Source organism: Pelodiscus sinensis, chromosome 9 (genome assembly GCF_052426305.1).
Source record: "Pelodiscus sinensis isolate ZL-2025 chromosome 9, ASM5242630v1, whole genome shotgun sequence".
Lineage (NCBI taxonomy): Eukaryota > Metazoa > Chordata > Testudines > Trionychidae > Pelodiscus > Pelodiscus sinensis.
In genome coordinates, this window is record NC_143060.1 from 17,007,125 (window position 1) to 17,034,660 (window position 27,536).

The following is a 27,536-nucleotide window of genomic DNA, read 5'->3' on the forward strand; positions in this document are numbered from 1 at the left end:
CAGGGCTGTGTGTTCTCATTTAACCATTCTCATTGTTTCTTATTCTATTCTCTTTAATTAGTTGATGTTTAATAAATTGTATTTGCTTTGAACCTTATGAAGTGATCACTGGGCCAAGAAGGCCTGCAGTGTAAAGAGAGCACCTCGGAGTGGGGACACCCTAACTCCAGCCCCTAGTGACTACAAGGTCAGGGATTAAGCCCCAGGAAACCTGGGCCCAGCCTTGTTGGGGTTTCAAGGGCTCTGCTACTCAGGAGAGTGGAGGGGGAGCCCTCAGGATCAGGGAGCCGTGGGGTAAAGGAAGTGGGAGCGGGGACTCAGATCCTTTCGCTGGTCCATTTCACCGGGGTGAATAGAAGCCAGGAAAGTTCCCCACAAGAGCGGGACCATTCCCCCGCTTACATAATTGGCGTCACGAACAGGATCCCATTCAAAGGGTCCACCCCATTGGTTTATTTGTTGAGTTCTGGTAGCACCAGCCAGGCCTGGTCGAGAGCACTACGATGGCTGGAATTGAAGAACTACAGACCCAGGTTGCTGAACTTCAGCGCAGATTATCAGACCAAAGTGAGGCATTACAGCAAGCTAGAGCGGAGCATAGAGAAGCCTTATCACTGGCCAAGGCAGTTATAGACCAACAGGCAGCAGAAGCTAAGAAACCCCCTACTATTTATGTCCCACGGGAGCGGAAGGTTGCAGAGTTTGGTGGCTTCCCAACTAGGCCAGGAGACATTACGGTAGAGGAGTGGGTGAAGTCTGTGAAGGCAGCTCTGCATGTGCTAAGAATACCTGAAGAAGATCATGTGGATTTCATAGAAGAGCACCTCAAGGGCCAGGCCAAGGCCACAGTAAAGTTTATGGCAATGGCAGACAAGAAAGATGTGAAAAAGGTATTTGAACTCCTCCTAGAAGTGTATGGAGACAAGGTACCTATTGGAACCCGGCTAAAGGAGTTCTTTGAGCGAAAGCAGGAGCCTGGTGAAACTATCCGGGCATATGCCTATGAACTCCAGGAGAGAATGAGCAAAGTGGAGCGGCGAGACCCTCAACGAGTTTCAGATGCAGATATGGCGCTGAAAGAACAGATGGTGTTTGGGCTCCGGGATGACTCCCTCCGCCGTGAAATGAAGAGAAGGTTGAAGGAAGAGCCTGGGAAGAAGTTCCCTGAACTCATGCAGGCTGCTATTATGTGGTCAGAAGAAGAGGAAGCTCCTTTGGAAGAGACCGCCAAGCCTAACTCCAGAACACGGAGTGGGGGCCTAGTCAGTACAACTACTGGGGAAAAGGCCCTGCCCCAAACACAGTTAACATTGGAAAGTTTAAGTGAAGCTATCCAAAAACTGGCAGTCCAGCAGGGGGAGATGCTGAAAGTAATGACTGAGGTGGTGAAAGAAAAATCCACCTCCTCCACTACTTGGCCAAAATACCCCAGGACCCCAGGGTCCCGAAGGCCCCCACTAAAGGATGAGCTGGGAAGGTACATTTGTTATACTTGTGAAAGGCCAGGGCATACTAGCCGAGATTGTCCACTGAAGAGGGGACTGGAATCCCGAGCGTCTGGAATCCAAGAGACACCAAGATCGAGTAGCACATCAGGGGAAGGCCAAGCGGGGACAGAAGGGTTCCTACGGCTGTCCCTCGGAAAAGGGCAGCATGCCAACAGTAAGGAAAAGGACCCCGATGATGCTAGTGCATTTGATGACTTCTGTGGTCGAGCTTTTGGGGACTGCTTGACAGTGATGGTAAAAGAGGTATCACAAAACCTGGTAGAAGGTGAGGATGCAATAATCTCAGGGTATTCGTGGGAAGAGATTCGCACCCTGCAAAAAGAAGGGGACCTTGGGCCAGTCTTAGAGGCAGTCATGAAGCGGATGAGGCCAGACCGGAGCTTTGGGGACAAATACCCTCAGGCTAAGAAGCTGACCAGACAGTGGGAGCGACTTAGGTTGCACCGTGGAGTGCTGTTCCGTGTAATCTGTCATCCTCGTGATGGCGAAGAAGTGTGGCAGTTAGTGGTGCCAGTGTCACTTCGCCGACAAGTTTATGAAGCCAGGCATGACCATGGAGGGCATTTTGGAGACAGAAGCACTCTTGAGGCGATGAGGAAGAACTATTACTGGCCTACAATGGCTAGTGATGTAACAGCATGGATCCGTCAGTGCAAGCGGTGTGCCCTAGCCAAGGATGTGTTTCCACCCACTCGGGCCCCTTTGACCTGCACTAACGTGACTGCCCCAATGGAGGTCTTAGCAATGGACTACACTCGGCTAGAGAAATCTTCAGAGGGGTTTGAGAACGTACTGGTTCTCACAGATATGTTTACCCGATTCACTGTTGCAGTTCCAACTAGAAACCAGACAGCGCAGACAACAGCTGAAGCAATCCTAAAACACTGGTTTATGTATTATGGTTGTCCAGCACGGTTACACTCAGACCAGGGGAGGAATTTCGAGTCAGGGGTGATATCAGCATTGTGTAAACTGTATGGCATAGCCAAAAGCCGAACAACACCCTATCACCCACAAGGAAATGCTCAGTGTGAGAGGTTTAACCGGACAATGCATGACATGCTCAGAACACTCCCACCGGAAAAGAAACGAGCCTGGCAGGAGCATCTCCCTGAGCTGGTGATGGCCTATAATAGTCACATCCATTCGTCGACAGGGTATTCTCCTTTTTATCTCATGTTTGCTAGAGATCCCAGGTTGCCATTGGATATTCTGGACAGAGAGGGCCCTGAGGAAGATGATGTGACCAATCTGGATGACTGGGTCAAAAGTCACCATGACAGGCTGAAGAGAGCCTGTGAAGTTGCTCTCAGTACGTCTAAACAGGCAGCCCAAAGCAGGAAGAGGACTTATGATCGCAAGTCCAGGGGGGCTCTCATCAGGCCTGGTGATCGTGTACTAGTTCGTAATCATAGACACCGGGGGCGTAATAAAATACAGGACAAATGGGAGTCGAGTCCTCACATTGTAGTTGCTCATAACCATCCTGACCTACCAGTTTACACCATTCGACCTGAACGCGGAGGTCAGGAGAGAACAGTTCATAGAGACCAGCTAAAACATTGCACCTTTAGTTCAGTCAGGAATCCTAGGAGGCGTAGATCAGGACGGCCTGAAGAGACTGAAAGGAGTTGGGGAATGGTTCTAGTCCCACAAACTGAATACCAAAGGGAACAGAGGGTAGCAACCCCAGTCCATAACGAGGATGACCAGATCCCTCAGGCTGAACCAGTATTACCCGAAGACAGGGAAATAGAAAATATGGGTAATGAACCACCTGTTGTAAGAAGGTCCCAGAGAACTAATAAGGGTGTATTGCCTGTTAAACTTAGAGATGATTATGTTATTGGTCCTATGTAATGGCTTAATGAGTGTCCGCATGTCCAGTAGAAATAAGATGTTAAGTATGTGAAATGTTTTTGTTAATTGTTAATGTTTTTTATATGGTGTGAATTTTGTGGCTGTGGTAGAATTCTAGCAAGGGGGAATGTAAGGGGACTGTTACCCCTTACTAAAACTCTGTGGGAGTTTTTTGGTTTACCAGCTTCAGAAGGGGAAGGGTTCATGAGACTGACAGACCCCAGAGACAATGGAAAGCAGTCAACACTCCAGCTCAGCCTGACTGACAGGTTGTAAGTGGGGATTGTTCTGGCTCTCTCTCTGAGCAAACAGGGAGCTGAAAGAGCAGAGCGAGCTGTGTGCAGGAGAGGTCCTGCAAAGACAGAGATCTGAAAGAGGAGTACAAGAAGAAGTCCAGCAGCGACAGAACCAGACACAGACAGGCCAAGCAGTGCAGACCCTGTGCTGAGCAGCAGACTGGCAGTGCTCAGAAAGCCAAAAGGAACAGAGAAACAACACAAGGAACTGGAACTGGCCAAGCAGCACAGCCTGCAGCTGGATGTGGTGAGCTACTGGGACATGCAAAGTGTGGGGAAAGGCTCTGGACTGGGAGAGGGGTCTGGCCACTTAGAGACTGAGGCTGTGTGGTCACTGCCAGTGCAAGCGTGTCCAGCCTGCAGCCCCTTGCAGCACATCCAGGGCTTCTAAGGAAGAGACTGTGAACTGTCCTTACACTCTGCAGACTGCTGTGTTGATGTCCCTGTGCTACAGAGCAGGGCTGTGTGTTCTCATTTAACCATTCTCATTGTTTCTTATTCTATTCTCTTTAATTAGTTGATGTTTAATAAATTGTATTTGCTTTGAACCTTATGAAGTGATCACTGGGCCAAGAAGGCCTGCAGTGTAAAGAGAGCACCTCGGAGTGGGGACACCCTAACTCCAGCCCCTAGTGACTACAAGGTCAGGGATTAAGCCCCAGGAAACCTGGGCCCAGCCTTGTTGGGGTTTCAAGGGCTCTGCTACTCAGGAGAGTGGAGGGGGAGCCCTCAGGATCAGGGAGCCGTGGGGTAAAGGAAGTGGGAGCGGGGACTCAGATCCTTTCGCTGGTCCATTTCACCGGGGTGAATAGAAGCCAGGAAAGTTCCCCACAAGAGCGGGACCATTCCCCCGCTTACACTTTTCAGCCACAGGCACAGCCAGAGTCTCACCCTTCCAGAGCAATCTCCAACAGCCCCTGAAGCAGCCTGCTAGATCCAAACCCCAGCAGCTCTCAGCAGCAGGCTCTTGGTTCCAGCAGCAGCTCCTGGACTGGAAAAAGGCTCTAAATTACCAGTCTGGCTCCTATCTTCAAAAATGGAGCTCACCAACCCTCTGCCTGCATAGCCTAGAAGAGCCACTGTTTCTTCCTTTTTCCCAAGGGCTCATGGGAGTTGTAGTCTCTAAGGCTAGATTGCAGCACAAAGGATCCTCCCAGTAAAAGTCCGAGACATCTTTATTAAGGGGACTACACACATGTTTACGTCCCACTGAAATCAGTTAAGTATGTGCTTAAAGCTAGCCAAGTGTGTAACTCCTTTCCTGAAGCAAGAGTCTAGAACAGGGGTGAGCAATAATTTTTGAAGGGGGTGGGGGGCACTTCACAAATTTCTGAAGTGGCCTCAGGCTGCCCTGGAAGGGGTGGGGCCTTTAAACAGTATAAGCTGAAAGAGCTCATGCCACTCCAGCGGCTCCCAGGAAACGTGTTAGCTTCTATTTGAAGGCTCACACTTTTCCCACGGCTGCTAAGGCATGAGACCTTTAAGTAGCAGGAGTTGAAAGGGCTCGCAGCTTCCAGCTCCTGCTCTTTAAAGGGGCCGCGCCTTCCCCATGGCTGCTAATCCGTTGCCTGGCACCTGCCAGGAAAGCACACACCCTTTAAATAGCAGGAGGTGAAAGGGTTCGCATCTCCTTGGTGGCGCCCATGCACATTAGAGGACAGGGTTGGGAGCTGCCATGGGCCAGATGAAAGTGCTAGGTGAGCTGGATCCGGCCCACTGACAGTCTCTTGCCTGGCCCTAGTGTAGAAACTCAAATAAACTGTGATTTAATTTCCAGAAAAGTTGCAATAGTGTTTTTTGGTAATGCTCACCCTGTATTGTGAGTTCATATTCGCTCTAGTCCACCACCTGGCATACACAGCATTTTGCTTCCTTTAAACACTCTCTCTCTCTCTCTCCCCCCCTCTTTCTGTCTCTCTGTTGTAAATTGTTTCATAAAAATGTATACATTTGTAAAAAGCAGACACAGGGTAAGGTGTGCAAAGAGGGGACAAGCTGGCTTCTGTTTAAGTGCAATTCTGAGTTGCACATTCACTTTTGGAACACTAGTACCTGTGTGTGCAATAAAGTATCATTACACACACAGGTTGGACAGATAGATGGGAATGTGTCAATTGCACCACTTCTGACTGTGCATATACCACCTTTGGAGAAATTTAGCACATTGTGGGTGCCACTGTTAGTAAAGAGCCATGAGTGGATCCTTTGTTTTTAAAGGGATTACTCATGTGACAAACTAATCAAGAAAGTCACTGAGGAGTTAAAATATTTGACCCTAAATGTTTGGATTTTTTTAACTATTTATCAACTGTTTTTTGAAAGACAAAGTTAAATCAAGTCTTCTTTGCTATGGAATTAAATGAGAAAGCTAAGAAAGACTTTTATTTCCCTGGTATCAGGGCACAGACGGTAGGCCTGATCTAGAACTCATGCACTGAAGCCTTTTTAAGGATCAGACGGTAACATTTAAAAACTTTTTTCGTCTTTTTGTAAATGGTTTTTTGTCTCATTTTGCCTCTGAGCGAGGGAAGGACGGAAAAGTAAGAGTAATTGGCTGGGTCTGTATTTGAAAAAAACCAGATTTTGCATTATAGGCAATGTTGTGCCTCAAACAAATTGTGTGCATCCCATCATAAATAAGGTTACTATCTGGATAGTTTTAAATTGTCCTGTCACGTTTCTATGGTGCCTTTTTAAGTAAAAGATTTAATCTGCCATTTGTTTTGTCATGCTTTAGTTCTCTACAATGCACGCCCTTGTAGTCTTTGCTGTGTTAGGATAAGTTTAAGACAAATGATAAAAATCACCTAACAATATTCATACATTTGCATGTGTGTACACACGCGTGTGTAAACTATTTCTCTAAAACATGGATATGGTCAGCACGAGGATGTTTTGTATTGAGGGAAACCAGGGAGTTGGCCTGTGGCTGATTTTTCTGTGTCTTGCAGGTGGTAATTCTAGTCACAGGTCACAACTGGATGCACATAAAATTGAGTGAATGCCAAGTGTATCCCGTAAAACTTCTGGAACATCCCAATCCTTTACATTTTCTCTTTAGAAAATTTATGAGATTCTAACCACAAAGAGTAAATTAAAAATGAATTAGGGTTAAAGTGATCAATTAAAAAGTCTAGCTCATTCAGTACACCAAATCACCATCTGTGAGTAATAGATGCCATTATAATACATGCGGAGGACTCTCCCTTGTGGTATAAATATGCAATTGCACAATCATTGCTTAGCAAAACCGGCCAGATTATGGTATTTCTTGAGATCTGTATTGAAATTCAGTGGAAATGTTCTTTATTTACTCTGTTATTTTTCCTCTTAATCAGTGGATGTTTCATGCCAAAAGAAAATGTCACTTTTGAAAAGTAGAAAACCCTAATGAAAAATCTGTGCTGTAGCTATATTCTGAATCTACTAGCAAACAAAACGCAGCCCATTTAACTTATCAATAGTTTGGGGATTGGACAAAAGAATGAGCAAAACCTCTAAACATTGTGATTCCAGAGTAAATGAAGGTAGGTTTCTAAATAATTAATAGTCTTTAACAATAGGACTAAGAACTGAGACCCTTGAAAGAGAGAAACCTCTATAGACACAAGGACCTTCACACAAGAGAAATCTGTAAAGATGTTACCTGGTTACTTATTCACCTCCTTACAAGTTGTTTACAGCAGAGAAAATATCTTCTCAATGGGTCAGAATTGCTTCTGGCATAAGGAGTCAGAGGAGGGTAGACGAGGTGGTCATATGGAGGCAGTAGTAAAGGAGACAGTGTGATCTACTGGATATATCATTGGACTAGGCCTCAGGAAACATTGACTTTAGTTTTGGTTTTCCTTGAGCTTACTGGAAGCAAGTCACTTCCCCACTATGTTCCTCCTTTTCCCCATCTGTAAAATGGGAATAATGGCATTAACCTCATTTGGGAAGGGCTATGGGGTCTACTAATAAAAAGCACTTTATAAAGGTTTAGTGTTAATTAATTGATTAAGAACATAAGAACGTAAGACTGTCCATACAGCATCAGACCAAAGGTCCATCCAGCCCAGTACTCTGTCTGCCGACAGTGGCCAATGCCAGGTGCCACGAGGGAGTGAATCGAACAGGTAATGATCAAGCGATCTCTCTCCTGCCTTCCATCTCCACCCTCTGACAAACAGAGGCTGGGGATACCATTCCTTACCCATACTGGCTAATAGCCATTTATGGACTTGACCTCCATGATTTTATCTAGTTCTCATTTAAACCCTGTTATAGTCCTAGCCCTCACAGCCTCCTCTGGCAAGGAGTTCCACAGGTTGACTATGTGCTGTGTGAAGAACTTCCTTTTATTTGTTTTAAATCTGCTGCCCATTCATTTCATTTGGTGGCCCCTAGTTCTTATATTATGGGAACATGTAAATAACTTTTCCTTATTCACTTTCTCCACACCACTCATGATTTTATAGACCTCTATCATATCCCCCCTTAGTCTGCTCTTTTCCAAGCTGAAAAGTCCCAGTCTCTTTAATCTCTCTTCATATGGGACCTGTTCCAAACCCCTAATCATTTTAGTTGCCTTTCTCTGAACCTTTTCTAATGCCAGTATATCTTTTTTGAGATGAGGAGACCACATCTGCATGCAGTATTCCAGATGTGGGCGTACCATGGATTTATATAAGGGCAATAAGATATTCTCCATCTTATTCTCTATCCCTTTTTTAACGATTCCTAACATCCTGTTTGCTTTTTTGACTGCTGCTGCACACTGCATGGATGTCTTCAGAGAACTATCCACGATGACTCCAAGATCTCTTTCCTGATTAGTTGTAGCTAAATTAGCCGCCATCATATAATATGTAGAGTTGGGGGTATTTTTCCCAATGTGCATTACTTCACATTTATCCACATTACATTTCATTTGCCATTTTGTTGCCCAATCACTTAGTTTGGTGAGATCTTTTTGAAGTGCTTCACAGTCTGCTTTGGTCTTAACTACCTTGAGCAGTTTAGTGCAAACTTTGCAGCCTCATTGTTTACCCCTTTTGATTGATTATTATTATTAGTGCTCCACACAAATGCCTCGGTCTTCTGCAGAGGCCTCCAATATTTATAGTGTATCCATGGAGTGTGAGGAGGGCTACTGTTGTGTGAAAACCTTGGTCCCAGAAGAAACAGAGGAAATGAAGTGAATTTAAACCCCGCTGTGCACTTTTATGACCCCGCTGTGCACTTTTCCCATGAAAGCCATAATGTGGCTCTAAAGTTGTATTTACTGACAGCTCCTTAGCAGGTAAAGTTACACCCTGACCAATAATGACACAATGATTATTCATGAGGAATTAGAAAACAAAAGGAGAAATTGGCAGCTGAATACGATTTTTTCACTGCAAAGTCTACAGACACGCTATTACTTTCTCCTACCACTTCCTTCCTGTACAATCCTCATTTGCTCTTAATGACAGACACTATGTTCTTTTAGCACTTGGACTCATGAGGCTGAGTTCTAATTAGCCTCATGATAAGTGTCTTGTAAGCATGATTTTATTATATGCCCAAATCTCAAACCAACCATTTCAATGCCAAATCACTGACTTCTTGAAACTCCGATTTTTTTTCAGTATGTGTTTTATTATTTCAAAGAATGTTCTCTAGACAGACAATTGCAATATTACATTTTTATAACAAAGTTTGTTCAGATGGGAAGAATGTGTCTGTCATATAATCCTCCTGACTACTGTCAAAGCAGAGTTTATGTGTATACAATGCTGTAAATTCAAATTTATTCTGCATACCCAGATGAGCTAGCAAATGAAATGTCACATTTCCAGTCTTTAAAGAGAAACAACAACAATCTTCACACAGGAATAGTCATTACTTCAGTACAAAATTCTAACACATCATCATGGGGAATTCATACTATAAGATGATGGTGCTCAACCTTATTACACAGGAGGGCCACATAAACTTAAGCAAAAGCTTGTGTGGTCCAAATAGATTCTACACCTTTTAATAAGAATTAAAGTCACCTGTATGGATTATATTTTTAGTTCAGCTCGTTTTATATGCATTTTGATAGATTGTTTCTATCCTATACAAGTTGGACCTCTCTGGTCCAGCATACTTGGGACCTGACCTGTCCCAAATGAGAGTATTTGCCAGACCAGGGGAGGTCTCCTGCCTCCAGTCCCACACTCCACCACCCCTCCTTGCCGCCTGCCCCTGGTGAACCTCTGCCACCTGCCTTGGCCCCAGTGCTAGCCGAGCAGCTGGACACTGGCCCTGGCCATGTTACCTTCAACCCTGCTGAACTTGCAACCATGCAGGGCTGCCAGCCCTCCTGCTACTGGGCTCCTGACCACAAATGTTGCCAGACCAGAGAGTCCCAGTTTAAGGACACACTTGTGTAAACTAATTAAAATGAGGTAAACGTGATGACAAAACGCGAACGAATCGGCCATTAGGATACTATGTTGATGCAGGTCTTATGAGATGTTCTGGTGGGCTGGGTATGGCCTGTGAGCCACAAGTTACGCACCACCCCTGCTGTAAGACCTCCATTATTAGTTAGGGCCTCATAGCTGTCACTAGGCTGCTTGACACAGTTAATGCGAACTTCAGGTTAGCATAGATAGCAGGGGCGGATATAGGGCAGGGCGAACGGGGCGGCCGCCCCGGGCCCCGCGCTTCAAAAAGCCCCGGGCATGCACCGTGGCAAAGGGGGGGCCCCGCGAAATTACGCTGCCCGGGGCCCCGCAAAACTGTCATCTGCCCCTGATAGATAGAATGGCTAGAACTAGCACCATCCCCCAATTTTGGTGCCCTGAGCAGCTTCTGCCCTCGCTGTCCTCATGGGGGGTAGCTGCTGTGAGAGGGTGTGGCTATAGGGGCAGGAGCTGCGGAGAGTAGGTCCAGAGGGGGCAGGCAGGAGCAGGGTAGGGAGGCTTTTCTGTTCCAAGGAGAGCAGCACAAGCTTCCAGGCTGGAGGACTCAAGAGGAACAGGGGCAGCCATGTAGCCATCTGCCCTCTCTTTCCTCCCCACCCCAAGCAGCCACCTGTCCGAGGCAGGTCCAGAAGGGTGAGCATTTTGGCGTCTCTGCTCCCTATTTGAGGCAGTGCCTGGCAGCAGCGTGCAACTCACACCCTCAGCAAAGTTCCAGCTCCCAGAAAAGTTGTTACAGCCAGCTGAGCCCCTGGGGTGCTGCTCCTCTTGGGGCGCACTGCAACGAGTCCACACTTCCTCCCCACAGGGAAGGAGAGAGTATGGGGGGGGCACTTACCAGAGACACTGGAGCCTGCACTGGCAGGAAGGAGGTGTCCGGCCCTTGGAAAACAGCCCCCTCCTCCGGGAGCCGGGTGGCAGCTCAGCCAGCGTGGGCTGAACATTGTCCTTCCTCGCTGGAGCGTACTTCAGGCGGGGGGCACTTCAGGTACTTCAGGCTGCTGGCTGCTTCTCCAGCCCAGACACTTGCTCAGTGGGGGGATGGCTGAGGGATGGGATCAGCCATGGTGCCAAAATGTAGCATGCAGCTGCCTAGGGCAGCACGAAATTTGGGACAATTCAGTGCTCCAAATTTCATGGTGGTCTAGGAAGCTACGTATTTTGCATATGAGTAGGGACAGCCCTGGATGAACCCCAGTCCTGTTGTTCCAAATCTCAGATGCTCCCTCTCACTGCCTGGGGTTTAAGCAAACGTGGTGCCCACCCACTCAATCCCTATAATTTTCAAACATGGGATCATATAAATGATCTCAAATGCTATTGTAACCCCTTTGGGGTTTAGTGAGCATGGTTCCTTTAAATCATTTTCCTGAGGTGAGTCAGACCAAAGGTCCACCTAGCCCAGTATCCTACAGTGGCCAATGCCAAGTGCCCAAAAGGGAATGAACAGAACACAGAGTCATCAAGTGATCCATCCCCTGTTGCCCATTCCCAGCTCCTGCCAAACAAAAGCTAAGGACGCTATCTATTCTGTCTAATAGCTATTGATGGACCACTCGTCCCTGAATTTATCTAGCTCTTTTTTGAACCCTGTTGAAGTCCTGGTCTTCACAACATCCTCTAGCAAGGAGTTCCATAGGTTGACTGTACATTGTATGAAGAAATACTTCCTTTTGTTTTGTTTTAAACCTGCTGCCTGTTCATTTCATTTATTGACCCCTAGTTCTTGTTATGAGAAGTAAATAGCACTTCCTTATCTACTTTCTTTACACCAGTCAATATCTAGCCTTCAGTCATATCCCCTTTAGTCATCTCTTTTTCAAGCTGAAAAGTCCACGACTTCTTAATCTCTTCTCATACATCCCACAGCCTTAATCTTTTTTTCCCTTTTCTGAAGCTTTTTCAATTCCAAGATATCTTTTTTGAGATGGGGGTGAACATATGTGCACACTCTTCAAGATATGGGCAGTCCATGGCTTTATATAGAGGTAATATGATATTCTCGCTCTTATTCTCTACTCATTCCTTAATGATACCCAATATTCTGTTTGCTTTTTCAACTGCCACTGCACATTGAGTGAAGGTTTTCAGAGAACTATCCACAAGGACACCAAGATTTCTTTCTTGAGTGCTAACAATTAAAACCCCTCATTTTATTTGTATAGTTAGGATTATGTTTCCCAGCATGCGTTACTTTGCATTTATTGCATTACATTGCATTTAAAATTAATCTGCCATTTTTTTACCCAGTCATCCAATTTTGAGATATAATTTTGTAGCTCTTTGCAGTCTACTGGGATTTAACTATCTTGAGTAGTTTTGTATCATCTGTACGTTTTGCCATGTTACTGTGTAGGTTGTTGCTTGCCGATTGTTCCAGGAGGACTTGATATAAAGGAGGGAAAGGGAGCAGAGAATGAGAAGGAAAAGGAGAAGGAGGTGGGTGTAGAGCTTCAGAGAGAAGGGCTGCACCAGTAAGGCCCTCCTAGGGGGAAGCAGCCAGGAACTTGCCTGAAGCTTGGGAGGAACAGAGCAGCTGATCAGGATGCCGCAGGAGAGGAGCCAGGAGGTGCACTGTGCCATGGAGGAATCGCCTGAGAAGGACAAACCAGAACTGGACCCATTGTCACTGCTGCCCAGAGCTGCGTGGGGCTGTGAGGACTTGGACTTGTGACTTTGCACTGGGAATAGAGGGAGGCTATTGGCTAGTTAAGGGGGGAGGCTCTCGCTTTCTGTGGCATTGTAGAGAGCACCGAAGGGGTTTGTTGGGGAACGGTTAATGGTTCTGAAGACCGTCAGGAGCACCCAAGACCAGCACCCAACAGCGACGGACAAAGGGGGCAATTGCCCCAGGACCCGTTGATTCAAAGGAGACCAGAGCTCCCAGCCACTGCTGCCCGAGTCCCTGGCCCTTTAAATAGCCACCAGAGCATTGTGTGGTGCACTCTGAGTGGCTCTGAGGACTGCTAAAAAACTCTTGGCAAAAAAAAAAATTGTAAAAAAAATGAAAAATAGAAAAAAAAATATCGGGTTGGATAGGGAAAGAGGGGAGTTTTCTGCTAGAAAAGCAGGAGTTTAATGAGAAGCAAAACCAGCAAAATCTTCCTGCTCATCCGCATCGAGAAACAGCACAAATCTTGAATGGCTTCGGACACCGAGTGAGGCTTATTGTGAAGTCAACGTTTAACTCTACATTCTTCGGAGGTTGGAATGTGAATTTCTGTATAAGGGTGGTGAAGAAAATGAACAGCTCTATTCTAGCCAGTTGCTCCCCGGGGCAAACCCGCTTTCCTGGAAGGGGAAGAAAAAGCAGCTGATGAATGATTGCTATAATTACAGAGTTAAGAGATGGCAAAGGTAGCATCTGTACAACATCAGTAAATTGACCTAAGGAATGCAACTCCAGCTATGTGATACCTTAGGACATAAGAACATAAGAATGGCTGTACTGGGTCAGACCAAAAGTCCATCTAGCCCAGTATCCTGTCTGCTGACAGTGGCCAGCACCAGGTGCCCCAGAGAGGGTGGACTGAAGACAACGATCAAGCGATTTGTCTCCTGCCATCCCTCTCCAGCCTCTGACAAACAAAGGCCAAAGACACCATTTTATCCCCTGGCTAATAGTCTTTTATGGACCTAACCTCCATGAAATTATCTAGCTTTTCTTTGAACTCTATTATAGTCCTAGCCTTCACAGCCTCCCCCCTCAGTCGCCTCTTTTCTAAACTGAGAAGTCCCAGTCTATTTAACCTCTCCTCATATGGGACCCGTTCCAAACCCCTAATCATTTTAGTTGCCCTTTTCTGAACCCTTTCCAAGGCCAAAATATCTTTTTTGAGGTGAGGAGACCCTTCTGTACACAGTATTCAAGGTCATCTACCTGTTGTATCTACCTGTGGTATCTATGGGAGACATAGTGCCATTGACTGACCTTACTCTTCTCCTCTAGGGTAGAATACCGGGGTTGACTGGAGAGTGATCTGTGGTCTATTTGATGGGTCTTTACTAGACCCACTAAATCAACCACCGGTGGGTGTATTAATCTCCATTCCATTGATCATAGCTCTAATGTAGATGTAGCCCCTGAGTTCTGTTCCATTAAAAGTTCATTCATATGGTCAGTTATCTGAAAAACTTGTCAATTGCCTTCATTTAATCAGTATTACTATTAGTCTCACAGATGGGGGGATGGCAAAGGGGGAAATTTCCCAGGGGCCCAGGAGGTTTAAAAGGGTTTGTGCCCTCTGCCTGCTGCTTCTGGCAGCACAGTGGGGCTAAGGAAGGATTCTGCCTGCCTTCATTCTGTTCCACTCCCAGACGTGGCTGGAACATGCCTGTGGCTCCTGGGGGGAGGAGTCTTCACAAGCTGCCCCCATCCTGAGCACCAACTCCATAGCTCCCATTGACTGGGAAATGTGTCTAATGGGAGCTGCAGAGGCAGTGCCTGTGGGCAGCAGTGTGAGGAGACCTCCTGGCAACCCTGCCTGAGATCCAATGCCAGAGGGGTGTGCTGGTTGCTTTCAGGAGCTGCCCAAGGTAAGCATGTCCCCAAAACCCCTCCTGCATGCTAACTCCTGCTCCAGCCCAGAGCCAACACCCCTCACCTCTTCCTGACAGAGTTCACACCCAAACTCCTAGCCCAGAGCCCACACCATGTAGGCCAGACACCCAACCCCCTGCCCCAGCCTAGACACTGCACCATGCCTCCAAAGTCCCTTATAGAGCATGCACCCCTTCCTGCACCTAATCTCCCTCACAGAACTTGCATTTTGCATCACCTTCCTCACCCTGCCCCAGCCTGGTGAAAATGAGAGTGGGGGAGAACAAGTAATTGAGGGAGGGGGGATGGAGTAAGTTGGGGCAGAGTCTTGGAGAAGATATGGGTCAGGAGTGTGGCCTCATGAAGGGGTGAGGTAGGGGCAAGGCAAGTGTCTTTGGGTTTGCACGATTAGGCAGTTGGCAACCCTACCGAGCAGGCATGTGGAAGTCCTGGTCATGCCGGAAGAGCATGCTTAGCAGTGCGGCTGGCAGCTTGCTGGACACCAGCCAGCAGAGTCTCAGGGCTCCACAAATGTCAAATGGACCCCATCCACATAGGCTTAGCTTGTGCATGTGTGAAGACCAGGGGTGGCCCGTCCATATAGGTGAACTAGGCGGTCACCTAGGGCACCAAGTTAAATGGGGCACCAAATGGTGGCACAATATCATTGAGGGGTTTGGAGGTGGAGGCGCCGATTGCATGGTTCGCCTAGGGCACCAGCTAGTCTAGGGCCGCCCCTGGCTGGAGACCCATTGACTGTTCTGCCATGGGACCCAGAATTTCTGTCAGCACAACTGACTACTACTTTCGTGTTTGCCATGTTCTTTCTCAGATGGAAAAACGATTTGGGGATTATTATTATTATAGAATGTATAGACAGTCTCAAAGGAGCTCTAGACATTTCTATACCCACATTATCCGTGTGGATCTCTGAGCCTCTCTAGTGGTTGGACTATGAGTCAGCTACTACCGCTGAGCTAATACAGAAAACCCCCCACTATGAGAAGCTGAATAGGACATTATGATCATCCTTTGTCCTTAGCTAGAATTATGATGGCTCCTAGATGTCCTTATCTGTATATTCCTTTCTCTCAAATGTCCATGCATGAGAAATCTCTTAGTAAAGAGTGGGGAGGGAATGTTTACCAACAGGAGTGTCCTCAGAGCTTTACCACTTAATGAAAATATCAGAGATTATTCTTAGTGGCAAACTCTTGCAACCATTTAATGTCCAATTTACACTAATGATGAATGCAATAAAAAAGCCTGCATTGGTAGATGGAGTGAGGAAGGAATTTTCCTTTGTGATACAGTAATGCCCAGTAAGAATTGTCCATTGAAGGATTTTGAATGTTCCTCAGAAGCATCAGGTAACAGCTACTATCAGAGACAGAATGCCGGGCTAGATGGACTATGGATCTACCCTGGGATGGCGCTTCCTAGATTCATCAATTTTTAAAACAGGGCATTGACTTTTCCATGCAAAAACATTCCCTCACACATTATCTCACCTGCAGAAAAAGGCAGAAAGGCTTCCCTCTTCCTAAACTGGCCATTTTCCAGGAAATGCTCAGGATTAAATGTATCAGGAGTTTCCCACACATTCTTGTCCAACATTATTGATGTCAAACTGGGGATCACAGTGGTACCCTGCAAAAAGGAGATGAAGAGAACTGGAATTAAAAGCAGCTCAGGGAGTGTGTGTCTACACTGCAGGTCTTAACTCGAAATAAGCTATGCAAATTGAGCTACGTCAATTGTGTAGCTTATTTTGAAATAGGGAGCATCTACGCAGCACTTATTTGGAAATAGAGCACTCTTCCTCCATCTTCCCTTATTCCTCATACAATGAGGCTATGTCTACACTGGCGCGTTCTCACGCAAAAACTCTTTTGCGGAAGAGTTCTTCTGCAAAAACTCTTCCAGAAGAGAGCGTCTACACTGGCATGTGCTTTTCCGCAAGAGATGTGCTTTTGCGCAAGAGCAGCCATACCAGTGTAGACGCTCTCTTGCGCAAGAAAGCGCTGATGGTCATTTTAACCGTAGGGCTTTCTTGTGCAAGAAATTCATGTTGCCTGTCTATACTGGCCTCTTGCACAAGAACAGTTGTACAAAAGGGCTTATTCCTGAGTGGGTGCATCAGAGTTCTGGCGCAAGAAGCCCTGATTTCATACATTAAAACGTCAGTTTACTTGCACAAGAACTCGTGGCCAGTGTAGATACAGCCTGAGGGTTACAGGAGTCAGAATAAGAAGTCCTCCATCTTGACACTATTTTTTACACTATTTCAAAATAACTGCCTGCTGTGTAGACGCAGACTAAGTTATTTTGGAATAGTACTAGTTATTTCGAAATAGCGTTGAAGTGTAGACATATGTTTGTGCTAGGTTACATATTGAGCTATTTTGGTTTTTAAATTATTGTATTACTTCTCTAAGATCTGATCTACACACAAAATGCAATTGGTTTAACTAAAGGTGTGTTCTTTTAACAATTTATACAAGAACATCCAGGACAATTAATCCAAACTAGGTGTGAATTTGAACAGGACTAGTTAAATTGCTTAACTTTTCCTGTGTACACACTAATTCAGTATTAAAATGGATTGAATTCAGTTTAACATTGTCTACACAGAGATTTAGTGCTGTTTAACTAATCCATTTCAAATACGCACCCTTAGTTAATGCAGATTAATTTTCCTTGATGCCCCTGTATAGATAAGATCTTAATTAAATCAATGCAACACCTTCCACAGACTCTTTTAGTTCTTTCGCCATCAGGTTTATATTGGATTGGTTTGTGTTGGTAAATTATAATTATATTAGTACACCTAAATCAATATAAACTAGTTTACAACCAATAAAAGTGTATAAAACCACAAAAAGTGTGCCCACAAAGGAGTTTGTATCAATTTCAATTAATCACTTTTCAAACTGATTTTCATTAAACCAGTGCAATTTTTGTGTGTATTCAAGGTTTTAAACTACAGTTTACTTCAGCTGTTGCTTTTTTTTAACCTAGCTGAAATTACTACCATGTAACAAGAGAAGGGGCACATTGTCATCAAGTTATTGCACAAACATTAAGGAGACAGTTCATGGCAAATGAAGATGGCATATGTAAGAAATAAAAGTCTTTTTGATATTTACCATTATGATGAGGGCTTGGTGTTTATGTACGAGCTGCTGAAAACTAACTTTTAATTAGTGATATCTATTTATCATAGCTGAGTTTCCTAAGACATTTAGGCCTAACATACAAAAACTCTATGTCCTTTTAGCACTGTCTCCCATTATTCCTGGGTCTTGGTTTCATATGATTCATGAAATTTCTCTATATTGTTGGTTTTTTTAACACCAAAAATGAAGTCTGTGAGGTGCAAAGACAAATCCAGGAATAAAATGAATATTCTGATTTTAGTAAAATGAGACTAAGCCCGTCTCATGGAACGAGGTGTACAGCTAGTTCGGATTAGGCAGCCTAATCTGAACTAGCTAGTCCGTGCCGCATGTAGCCGCGCGGCACGGGGTCCGACCTAGCCGGCATTTAAAAATGGCGTCGGCCAGCTTTATGCAAATGAAGCCCGGGAAATTCAAATCCCGGGCTTCATTTGCAACTCCGTATGACTACATTACCCCCCCCCTAGTTCGAACTAGGGGTGTAGTGTAGACAGACCCAACTCTGGGTTTAAGCAGGTGTGGAAGAAAACATTGTCCTCACTCTGAGTTTGTAAGCAACAAGTAGCCAGAGGCAGTTTTATTACGAGCTGCAGCAAGGGAAAAACTGGTTCGGACGGGGGGGGAGTCCCCCGCTCCGAGGCAGATCTTCGAATACAAGCAATTATGAAGCAGTTTATATACTGTCTATTAAATATAATAACAATAACAATTAGTCTCCTTCCCATTACAATCACCAATGGCTAACAGTTATTTAGTTCCACCCAGATGCTCCTTATCTCAAGGTCCCTACCAGAGTCAGCATTCTATCCTTATCTCCGTATGGAGGCGAGAGGCGAAGGCAGCGTCTAATTAAAGATCTCGCGTTGTCAGGCCACAGACTTAGCCTGACTCTTGCTCTCTTGTTAACAAGACCAAGATGGCTGCACACAAATTCCCTTATTCCCTTTTCCTGCCTCCACACAGGTTAATGCTCAAACACTGAGCTATCCCTCCCCCTCCCAATAGAGAATTATATCACTGCTATATTGTTCTATTGGATGATTTTTAAAAAGTCATGAAAACAATACCAATCTCTATTAAATTCTTTTCATTTTTAGATAAATTTCTAGGGTACTCTGTGAAATTGGTATTGGATCCCTTGAATTTCACCCCTTTTAAATGATATGAGATGTCACCTTAAAGGAATTAAATGCTAGATCTAACATTAGACCAACGAAAGAAAGGAAGGCTTGGTTTCGTTACTTTTGGCAAATGAAATCCTGCTAGTGTAGTGTCACTTGTTGCCATTCTGGGCACATTGATAGGTACTACGTTGCCCATCCTTTGTATTTCATTGAGGACTGCGTTGGTATACGGCATATTCTCTTTGTCATCCATTGTGGGTTGCCGAGACTGGCCAATCACTGTGTCAATTTCTGTTTGCACTTTCTCTGAAAAGAAGCAAAAAGCTGCGTTAGCAGTTCTAACAAAGAGGAACAGTTTGCTACGTAGAGAGCCTTGAGTTACTCAGTTTTTCAACGGCATTTTATTTTCAGAGTGCTTTGAGAGACAGGCGCCTCTGTTCAAATCCTGGATGTAAATGTGTACTTGGTCACAGAAAGGCACACCCTGGACAGTGGCTTCTACTGCCCTGCCAACCTGCCTGGTACATGCCTGCAAGGAATTAGCTCTAGGCCTCAAATGGTGACAGGTAATCCAGGACCTGGCTCACAGTGTATTGAAATCAATAGGGGTCTTTCCATTGACTTCAATGGATTTTGGGCAAGGCCTTTGTTTTTCATAGCTGCTCTGTCAGTGGGATGTCTGCTGAGGCTGTAAAAAGAGTGCCAATTAATAATAAATAATTCCACCATAATGGAAATTTCTGTCTCAGTATTTCAGTTTGCCTTTCAATACTAAATAATTAAGCATTACAATAGGCCTGTGAGGTAGCTAAGAGACATTACTCCCATTTGACAGATAGGGAAACTGATGCACAGAGAGGTGAAGTGCCTTGTCCAACATTGCAGAATAAGACAGTGGCAAAACCAGGAAGAAATTATTACATTGGACTCCTACTTCCTTTTCTTTATTGCTAGAAAATCCTTTTCCTCTCATAGTTATGGTACACTCGGGACTACATGGCCACCATTAGCTTGAGGATTTCTAGCACTAAAGCTCAGAGTTACTCAGTTCAATATGTGTTCATTGCTATTCCGCAGGAGATGAGAGAGCCAATCTTTCTGCTACTGGAGCTCACTGAGGAATTTAAGCACAGAATATAAGGTCTGATTCACAGCTTGATGAAGTCAGTGGAAAGACCACCATTGGTTTCAATGGGCCTTGGATCTGGCCTCAAAGGAATACATTGAAAGGAAAGAAAGAAAATTTCAATTTCATAGCAGTACCTTGAATTTTGGGATATAATGCCATGTAGAGGAGAGCCCAGCGTATGGTTGTGGCAGACGTTTCGGTCCCAGTTAAGAAGAGATCCAGTGTGGAACACAGTAGATTTTCTTCATTGAAATAAGAGATGGAGTCATCCTTAGACTTAAAAAAGCGTAAGTGGAAATATAGATGAATTATTTGTACATGGTAACAGCCCATCTGTATAGTATGGGTGGGCAAATTATCCCTCCAAAAGAAAAACCTATGGCCTCACCAAATGGATGTCATGGTTAAAATTAATAGAAGATGTGTGTCCACATTGTTGTATCATGCAAGCAAGGTACCAACAAACTTCAACAGGACTTTATTTACCAAAATTGAAACCTCTTCACAAAGCTGCTGCTGCTGCTCTCCTCTGTAGTTCTCACTCAGGCCTGGCCCATCTCCTCCTCCCTCCTTCCTGTTTCCTGTGCTTCCAGACTCCCAAAAGCCAGTGCTCCCAGTTTTAATAATTAAAAGCAGCATCTAAAACACCACACAAATCCACTTCACTGCCTCAGAAACCTCAGTCCTGACTTTTTTCATTCATTTAGGGTGAGACTGGTACCCCACTGCTAGCCCCTTTACTCTGGGAAAGAAGGCCAAAACAGTGGATCCTAAAAGCCCCAGTGACACCTGGAGGAGGATCTGACCCCCAGTGCAGGAAATGTTTCAGGAGCTGAGCCACTACGTGAAGCACTGCAAAAATTCTCTTTGGCGCTGTGGCCAATAGATCCACCCAGGAAGGGTACATCAATTTAGGCCCTCTATTCTGTTTAATTTACTCCAGGAGACTTTCCCCCTAGAGGAGGAGGGTGCAAGGGTGACTTATATCCATGTTAGCACCCCTTTCCCTCTGGGCTGCAATCTTGTAAATGATAGTCACGTTAGAAAATCATTTTCCATTGAATAGTCCTATTGATGCCTTTGATGTTACTCATGTCCATAACAGTTTCAGGACTGGGCCTGGATTTACATTAATTAATTTGTGATAACTCCTTAAATCTCTTAGTCCATTTTGAAGATCTCAACAGAAGTCTTTGCAGTATGGCAGGCAATGACTTTTGGCAAATCAAGGACTGCAATTTTTTTAACATTAAGAAATTCTCATAGACACCAGAGTAAGTGACCTTCCACGTGCTTTAAAGCAGCATGATGTACGTAACCTGAGCTTTCTCTCCATTGTAAATACCTTTAAATGACATGAATAACTACCCATTCAATTAACTTTTATTACAATTTTTTGTTATAAAAGAATTAGTTGGCACCAGACAATTTAGAATGGCAAAATCTAAATCACATACCCAGTTCCAGATAAACACAGGGGCTGTGTCTAGACTGGCAAGTTTTTCTGCAAAAGCAGGTGCTTTTGCAGAAAAACTTGCCAGCTGTCTATACTGGCCGCTTGAATTTCCACAAGAACACTGACTTCCTACTGTCTGAAATCAGTGCTTCTTGCGGAAATACTATGCTGCTCCTGTTCGGACAAAAAGTCCTTTTGCGCAAAGCTTTTGCGCAAAAGGGCCAGTGTAGACAGCTCAGATTTGTTTTGCGCAAAAAAGCCCTGATCACAAAAATGGCGATCGGGGCATTTTTGCGGAAAAGCACGTCTAGATTGGCATGGACTCTTTTCTACAAAAAGTGCTTTTGCGGAAAAGCGTCCGTGCCAATCTAGACACTCTTTTCCGCAAATGCTTTTAATGGAAAACTTTTCCATTAAAAGCATTTGCTGAAAATCATGCCAGTCTAGACGTAGCCTAGTTGCTCAGACAAACCAAGATCTGAGTGTTGTCTATCATTTTCTTTCTGTTGCACAGTAAATGGTTGGTCTTTGTTGTCCTCTTACCTTTTCTATTTCCTTCAGATAACAGTCAATGAAGTCTTTGGTTTCAGATGGATTCCAGTCTTCCTTGTGCTTTGCAATGACTCCATTCACAAAACATTTAAGTTTCTTCCAATGTTTGAAAATTTTATTATGGGGCCCTGGTACCCACCTCATCAGCCAGGGGAAAGCGTTATATAGCTGTTAAGATGAAAGGTGAACAGGACAAATTAATACCTCATAGATCAAGTAAAATATCTATTACAGTTTAACACATCCACTAGAATTTATTACCCTGATTCTCCAAACATTTACATCACTACAAATCAGGAGTTACTTCACTGAAGTCAATGGAATTACATTGCTATGAATCAGGCTCAGTTTTCTGCTCATAAAAATTTATTTTTTAGAACTCATGCTGGCCAATAAAGTTCCTTCATCTGAAGCAAAAGCTTAAAAAATCCAATTAGAGTCTCATCTCATTTATACCATGGTATGGACCCAGAATAACTCAATTGATTATGCAAAAACAATGAGGAATGCTGTGATCCCTTATAATTAGGGTGTGTCTACACAGCAACGTTATTTTGGAATAATGGCTGTTATTCCGAAATAACTATGTGAGTGTCTACACTGCAACTGCGCTATTTCTAAATCGAGATAGCGCATCTACATTAGGGAAGCCTGCCTCAGACTAATTTTGAGGCTTCCCTGCAGTGTAGATATGCTATTTCTAAATAAGCTATTTCAGAATAACTAGTCCGGAATAGTTCATTCCAAAATAACTGTGCAGTGTAGACATACTCTTAGGGTGCATCTACACTGCACCATTATTTCGAGATAACTAGCGTTATTTCGAAATAATAATGTGAGCATCTACACAGGCATTCTGTAATTTCAAAATAGTTTTGAAATAACGGACGGCTTATTCTGAAATCTGTAAACCTCATTCTATGAGGAATAACGCCTATTCCGAAATAGCTATTTCAAAATAAGGGGTGTGTAGACTCTCCACTGCTGCTATTTCAAAATAGCATCTCACTAGGACCATTCTAAGTTATTCCTCCCTAGTGCCTCCTGGGGCTCTAAATTGAGATAGCGCATCTACATTAGGGAAGCCTGCCTCAGACTAATTTTGAGGCTTCCCTGCAGTGTAAACTATTTTGGAATAATGATTTCAGAATAGCTTATTTCGAATTAACCGTGCATTGTAGACGTACCCTTAGAGACTAAAAGCATGCCTACACTCCAGCATTAATTACTACACTCATGTTATTTCGAAAAAACCAAGGTGAGAATCTACACAGCAAGCCTGTTATTTTGAAATAATTTAAAAATAACACGCTTCTTATTCTGGAATAATAAACCCTCATATCATGAACAATAATGCCTATTTTGAAATTGCTATTTCAAAATAGGGTGTGTGTAGATGGGGCAGCCATGGTTATTTTGAAATAACTGGCCTCCAGGGCTTCTGACAGCTGCCTGGATGACCACTCTCTGTCCACACCTCTCAAAACTCTATAGTTTCCCGTCCCTTGCAGGCTTTAAAGTTGCAGGCAGAAGGGAAAGTGCTTGTGGCATGATGCAGGCCCTGCTCACATCTTGTCACACAACAGGACCCTGCACAGCTTTCCCTGCTACCATGGTGGAGTCTAGTGCTCCCACCAAGCCCCCCACGGCTGCAAGCATGCCAGCAGCCACTTCGGAAGCCTCTGGCCAGAGGTGGAAGAAGAGGGCACCCTCATGGACTAATGCAGAGAACTTAGATCTAATCGAGGTCTGGGGGAGGGGGAGATCAGTCCAACTTCCAGGAAATTCGCACCAGACGCCAAAATGCAGACATCTATGTCGGTATGGCCGACAGCCTGGGCCAGAAGGGCCACATGAGCACCTAGGAGCAGATGCGTATGAAAGTGAAAGAGCTGAGGCAGGCCTACACGAAGGCCAGGGAATGGAGCTTCTGCTCTGGAGTGGCACCCCACTCATGCCCCTATTACGAACAGCTCTACCGCGTTCTGGGAGGGGTGTCAGTCCCTCCCCCACCTTGTTGTGGACTCTGGGCTGGAGACGCCTGTCATCAGCCTCTCGGAGGGCAGGGCTGTGGACAAGAAGGACTAGGAGGAGAAGGAGGCTGTGGAGGAGGAGGAAGACAAGGAGTGCCAGGAGGTCAGCCTGTGCCTGGAACTGGTACCCCCTCCCAGGATGTCACCCAGGGCTCGGATGAAACTGGGGAAGGCCCATCAGGTGAGTTCCATTACTTCTCTAGACACAGGTGGGAGGAGGTGGTGGGCTGAGAGGAGCTGCATGCTCCTTGCTCGGCCTTCTCAGCCTGAGGATCACACAGGCAGGAGTACATATATGAGAACTATTATAACAAAAGAAGGAAGTTACTTATCAAGTGTAGACTCATAGACTAATTTAGTCAGTGTGCATGTGGCTCACTCCCAGCAGCCTATGGGGAGGTGTGAATACCAAGAGAGGGGAAATTACTTTGTAGTGAGATAACCAGTCTAAATCCTTATTCACACCTAATTTGATTGTACTGAATTAGCAAATAAATTGCAACTCTGCTGTTTCTCTTTGAAATCTGGTTTTGAAGGGGTTTTTTGTAAAAGGAGAGCTACTTTTTAATCCATTACTGAATGTCCAGGAAGGTTAAAGTGTTCTTCTTCAGGTTTATGTATGTTACCTTTCTTGATGTCTGATTTGTGTCCATTTATCCTTCGGCACAGAAAATGAATATATACCTATATATTAGTATTACAAAAGAGACATATTCATATTCAAAAACATATGTCCATAAAAGTATGGAGCACAACATCTCTGTAATTTCCACTCCAATTCATCTGATGAAGTGGATTTTACCGTTGAAAGCTTATGGCCTAATAAATCTGTTAATCTTTCAGGTGCCACAGTATTCCTTATTGTTTTTGCAGATACAGACTGATGTGGTTATGTCTCTGTGACGAGGCAGCTGGTCTCATCCTGCTGCCCCGCACTGTCAGGAGCGGCGGGGGAGCCGAGGGGAAGCCCGAGACCGCTCCGCCTGGTGCGGGTACGGCCGTGGCGGTGGGGCCACAGCCCAGACCGGCGCACTTAGATGACGTCACCCGTGACGTCACCCCGGGACTCCCAGGGGGCCGGGTGATGCAGCCGGGGGCGGAGCCTAGAGGGGACGCGGAATGGCGGCCCTTTCAAAAGGGCCAGGAGGGACAGGAGTCGGGGGGGAGAACCAGAGGAGCCGAAAACCCCTGGGGAGGCTCGGAGGCGGCAGCGTGCGGTGAGTCTCTCGCTGCGATGGGGGGTTGACTGACCCGAACCGGGGAGAGAAGGCACAGAGCAGGGCCGTGGACCCCGTGAATGGAGGGTTAAGGGGTCTCAACCCCCTCCATTGGCAAGGGAGAGCTTCCCCTGCCTTAGGGCCCTGGGTTGGGACTCGGAGAGAGGGAGGGCCCGAGTCCCCTCCCCGGTCCCCCCCATGCGACCCACCTTGCGACTGGCCCCTGTCGCTATACCAAAAGGCGGGTCAGTGATCCCTCGGTACGAGGGGACTTTATTGCCCCCCCCCCCGAACTTGGGCGGGGTGCAAGAGACCAGACCATTACAGTCTCCAAGACTTTTCAATTGATTATGGAGTTCTACAGATATAACTGAGGGTATATCTACACTACAGCGCTAATTCGAACTAACTTAGTTCGAATTGTTTAATTCGGACTAAGCTAATTCGAACTAACGCGTCTAGAACTAAAAACTAGTTCGAATTAGCAAAACGCTAATTCAAACTAGCATGTCCACATTAAGTGGACCCTGAACAGGGCTTAAGGATGGCCGGAAGCAGTGCCGGCAGGGCATCAGAGGAGGACTTAGAGCGTGGAGATGCTGTCTCAGGCTAGCCGAGGGCTGTGCTTAAAGGGTCCCGACCCCCACCTCGGACAGACAGTTCTCAGGGGTGCCCCGCTTGCAAAACAGTCCTGACTTGGAGTGCCCGGAGTGCCCACACTGGGCACATCACAGCACTCGGCCATCAGCCCGGCTGCACTTGCCGCAGGCTGCCATGTGGGGAGAAGGGGCAATTGGGGGGCTGCAGGAGAGCTTCCACCCCCAGAAGCCCACAGAGCCAGCCCAGTCCTCCCCATCGGGGGCTCGTGCCCCATTCATCCCTCACCTCCTTCCACTTACCCTTCCCTAGCCCCTTTTCTTGATGTACAAAATAACGGACAATTGTGTTCAAAAATGGAGTCTGTCTTTATTGAACAAAACTGGGGGAGACTGGGAAAAGGAGGTGGGAGAGGGGAAGAGAGAGGCTGGGAGAGGGGAGGGCAACTAACATGATCAGGGGTTGGGAACAGGTCCCATATGAAGAGAAGCTAAAGAGACTGGGACTTCTCAGCTTAGAAAAGAGGAGACGGAGGGGGGACAGGATAGAGGTCTCTAAAAGCAGGAGCTGGGTGGAGAGGGTGCATACAGAAAAGTTCTTCATTAGTTCCCATAAAGAAGGACTAGAGGACACCAAAGGAAAGGAATGGGTAGCAGGCTTCAAACTAGTAACAGAAAGTTGTTCTTCCCAAAGCAAAGAGTCAACCTGTGGAACTCCTTGCTGCAGGAGGCTGTGAAGGCTAGAACTAGAACAGAGTTTAAAGGGAAGTGAGATCAAGTGATGGAGGTTGGGTCCATGGAGTGCTATTAGCCAGGAGGTAGGAGTGGTGTCCCTGCCCAAAGTTTGTGGAAGGCTGGAGAGGGATGGCACGAGACAAATGGCTTGGTCACTGTCTCCGGTCCATCCCCTCCAGGGTCCCTAGGGTTGGCCGCTGTCGGCAGACAGGCTACTGGGCTAGATGGACCTTTGGTCTGACCGAGGACGGCCATTGTAAGCTCAGGGCTCAGGGTCGGGGGTCTCAGTGGACCACCTTGATTTTCATGCACTCCTGCTCCTGGGTGGCCAGGCTGGCAGCTCTCCTGCCCTAGACGGCCACCTTCCTGTGCCTAGTGCGGAGATCGTGGACGAGGTCCACGATGTCCGCACTAGCCCAGGCGGGTGCCCGCCTCTTGCGGTCCCGGGCAAGCTCCCGGGAGCCACCAGCCTGGTCCCGGGAAGAGGGGGAGGGCTGGAGGGCATCGGGTGGCTGGCTCGATCCGTGCCAGGTGCAGGGTCTGCTGGCTGGGTGCTGGCAGGCTTGCACCTGGCACGGGCACCGTAGCCAGCCCGTGCCCCTTTAAGGAGTCCGGGGCCGGGAGGGGGGCATAGAGTTTCCCTGGTGTTGGCCAGAGTGGCCACCAGGGAAACCTGGGAAGCCTTAGCCTCCCACTAGTTCGAATTAAGGGTCTACACAGCCCTTAAATCGAACTAGCTAGTTCGAACTAGGCTTAATCCTCATAAAATTAGGTTTACCTAGTTCGAACTAAGCGCTCCGCTAGTTCGAATTAAATTCGAACTAGCGGAGCGCTAGTGTAGCGCCTATTAAAGTTAGTTCGAACTAACGTCCGTTAG

At 45.9% G+C, this 27,536-nt stretch overlaps 1 protein-coding gene across 1 annotated transcript in view; it reads right to left on the reverse strand.

The window, feature by feature from the left end:
* Positions 1-9,373: 9,373 nt before the first annotated feature.
* The window catches only part of LOC102457302 (cytochrome P450 2J2-like), a 30,163-nt gene continuing 12,000 nt past the window's right edge, over positions 9,374-27,536 (reverse strand). The window contains exons 5-9 of the mRNA XM_014578205.4: positions 22,070-22,246; positions 20,205-20,346; positions 19,060-19,247; positions 16,150-16,288; positions 9,374-13,389 (exon numbers count right to left, since the gene is read on the reverse strand). Coding sequence (XP_014433691.1) covers positions 13,208-13,389; positions 16,150-16,288; positions 19,060-19,247; positions 20,205-20,346; positions 22,070-22,246 — 828 coding nt within the window. The 3' untranslated portion in view covers positions 9,374-13,207. The remainder of the gene's footprint in view (positions 13,390-16,149; positions 16,289-19,059; positions 19,248-20,204; positions 20,347-22,069; positions 22,247-27,536) is intronic.